Source organism: Otolemur garnettii, unplaced genomic scaffold (assembly GCF_000181295.1).
Source record: "Otolemur garnettii isolate 467f Iridium unplaced genomic scaffold, OtoGar3 scaffold00058, whole genome shotgun sequence".
NCBI classification, from domain to species: domain Eukaryota; kingdom Metazoa; phylum Chordata; class Mammalia; order Primates; family Galagidae; genus Otolemur; species Otolemur garnettii.
Window position 1 is genome coordinate 9430582 of NW_003852453.1, and position 2743 is coordinate 9433324.

At 44.7% G+C, this 2743-nt stretch overlaps 1 protein-coding gene across 3 annotated transcripts in view; it reads right to left on the reverse strand.

Moving 5' to 3' along the window:
• The window catches only part of FAM192A (family with sequence similarity 192 member A), a 37851-nt gene that overhangs the window by 13190 nt on the left and 21918 nt on the right, over positions 1-2743 (reverse strand). For all 3 annotated transcript variants that reach the window (XM_003792563.2, XM_023514738.1, XM_023514737.1), the window contains one exon: positions 2464-2597. In XM_003792563.2, coding sequence (XP_003792611.1) covers positions 2464-2597 — 134 coding nt within the window. The remainder of the gene's footprint in view (positions 1-2463; positions 2598-2743) is intronic.

Genomic DNA, 2743 nt, shown 5'->3' on the forward strand with positions numbered 1-2743 from the left:
AAAAAAAAAAAAAAAAAAGACTATTCCTTTAAAGAAGGTAAGAAATAGGTGCTTGTGTTGTGTTAATGCTCCATAACACATACACATCACTGGCTTCAAGACTTCACCAGACTTCAGAATCATCCAAGAAACATTTTAAAAATTATAACTCCCAGAACCGACTCCAAACTTACTGAACCAGAATTAGCGTAAGGTCTAGAAATACACATTAGTAACAAACTTCCAGATGATTCTAATAAACCTTCCTGCCCCAGAAGACTATTTCATCACCTTGCTACACAAATCAACACTAACTGATGTATTTCCAGAAGCCTAAAGTGCTTATGTGCAAGTCATCAACTAGGCTAATACAGAGCCCACTCTGAGATCTAAAGACTAAGGGACATAGTTACAATACCCATTCTGCTACCATCAAGACCACTCCCAAGAGGTAACTGATCATCTACCTGGACAGCCCTTCCCTGGCACAGTCCAGTACAAGTGACTCAGGTTCAAATCCTGAAATACCCTGGGCCCCCAGGAAAGCTTATGTGAGAACTTGAAAGGAACATTTCATAGCTTGGATAACGAGCCCTTTTAATGCTGCGGATATTCCTCCCTGCTGCTGCTGTACCATGATGACATTTTCACATGTAGGCAATGTTCCTAGGAACATCTGCAGCACATGGATGGTGGGCCTAACCACAAGACTGCATCAATACACTCCCTTCAAAACATATGGCTACCTGCCAAAATACTCTAGTGATTTTCCTAATAGATTGTATTTAAACTTAACATCATTTTGCCTACCGACTACTTCAGGCATCCTCAAACTACAGCCGCGGGCCACATGCATAGGGTGACCAGACGTCCCGCTTTTCCCGGGACAGTCCCACTTTTCCCAGGACAGTCCCGCTTTTCAACAATTTGTCCCGCGTCCCCTGGCGTTTTAAAAAAGTCCCGATTTTTGGAAAGAATGCACGAACAGGCGGGAGAACAAGAAAGGAATATACAGTTTTCGGCTGCCATGTGGCTATTTCACAAGGATATGAGTTTTATATTATTTTTGTTAATTTTATAATGTTAAACTGTAATAATAACAAATAATTGCTGAGAAGTGATTATCGAGAACTGCTTATCAAAGTTTGCATTGTTGTCAGGCCCTGCCCTGCCCTGTCCCCTGCCCTACCCCCCCCCCCCCATGTTGTCCCACCTTACTGATGGTAAAATCTGGTCACCCTACACATGCGGCCCATCTAGGACATTTATCCAGCCAGCCGAGTGTTTTTGCCTCTGCTGCCTGTCCTGCTTAGCAGCCAACTCTCCCGGGGCCCACAGTCCGGTCCTCCACTGTCTGAGGGACAGTGAACTGGCCTCCTGTTTAAAAAGTTTGAGGACCCTTGGACTAGTTTGTCAAATTGAAACGACCAGACTCAATCACTCTGGTGCCATGTCAGGATTAGTGAGAGAGGAGCAGATATAACAAAGAAATTACCCTGGTAGTGCTACCACCCTGTCAATCAAACACAGCCACAAATAGATCTGTAACCCTGTCATGGCTGCCATGTTCTTTCAGGTCACAATGCCTTTGCAGTAACTATTCTCTCTGCCTGGTCTGTTGTCTCTTTGTCTCTTCTGTCAAAGTCCCAGTTGTCTGGATCAATCTCTTCCTAATGATGTCCCAAACTTCTGCCTGAGCACCCACACCCTCCCCACCAGGCAGAGTTATGTTCCTACTCCTTGCTCTCATTGCACCCCACACCAATCCCTTCACAGGACCTGCTATCTCACTTGCCTACAAACACCAATGCCTACATCTTGAGCTCTAGCTCTCCTATTACTATGTGACCTCAGACAAAGAAAGCTCTCAAATTCTGTGTTCTCATCTATAAAATAGGGATTGTAATAATTTGTACTTCATAACTGCTTTCACAGGCACCTATGGAATAAATGGTACCACATACAGGAGGCATTTAACACAATGCCTGGCACATGATGGTACCCAATAAAGAGTAGCTATTAAAAAAAATCTGAGGCGGCGCTTGTGGCTCAGTGAGTAGGGCGATGGCTCCGTATACCAAGGGTGGCGGGTTCCCATCCCCAGCCAAACTGCGACAAAAAATAGCCAGGTGTTGTGGTGGGCGCCTCTAGTCCTAGCTACGCAGGAGGGTGAGGCAAGAGAATCGCCTAAGCCCAAGAGCTGGAGGTTGCTGTGAGCGGTGATGCCATAGCACTCTACCAAGGGTAACAAAGTGAGACTCTGTCTCTAAAAAAAAAAAAAAAAGTCGGTACAATGAATGATCAGAGAGAAAGGGTGAAAGAATAGAGAAGACACCAAAGGTGGAAGGGGAGAGAGAGTAGAGCCCACCAAAGGAGTTTCACCAAGACTTGTGCGAGGTAACCTTTTGCTCTGGCCACCATTACAAGCAGCATTTCAGAGTACACAGCCAGAGGGAAATCTAAGCTGATTGAGTGCTGGCTGACCTCTTATGCTTCACAGCTCCTGCCAACAGCTTTGCCTGGGAGAACTTGTTCTTGTTTTCTATGGGTTTCACAGCCACTTTCTTTTCTACTTCCTTCTTGTTTTCTGAAGAAATTCCAACCTTCTTGAGATTATTGTGAGTTACAGGTTAAGGATCAAACTTAATGACAGAGCAATCACAGGGCAATAATAACTCGAGAGAGGGACAACAAACATACATATAACCCACTAGCCCTTCAGCTAATGCCAGGTAATGCCTGGCCTCTTTATTAAAAAAAAAAA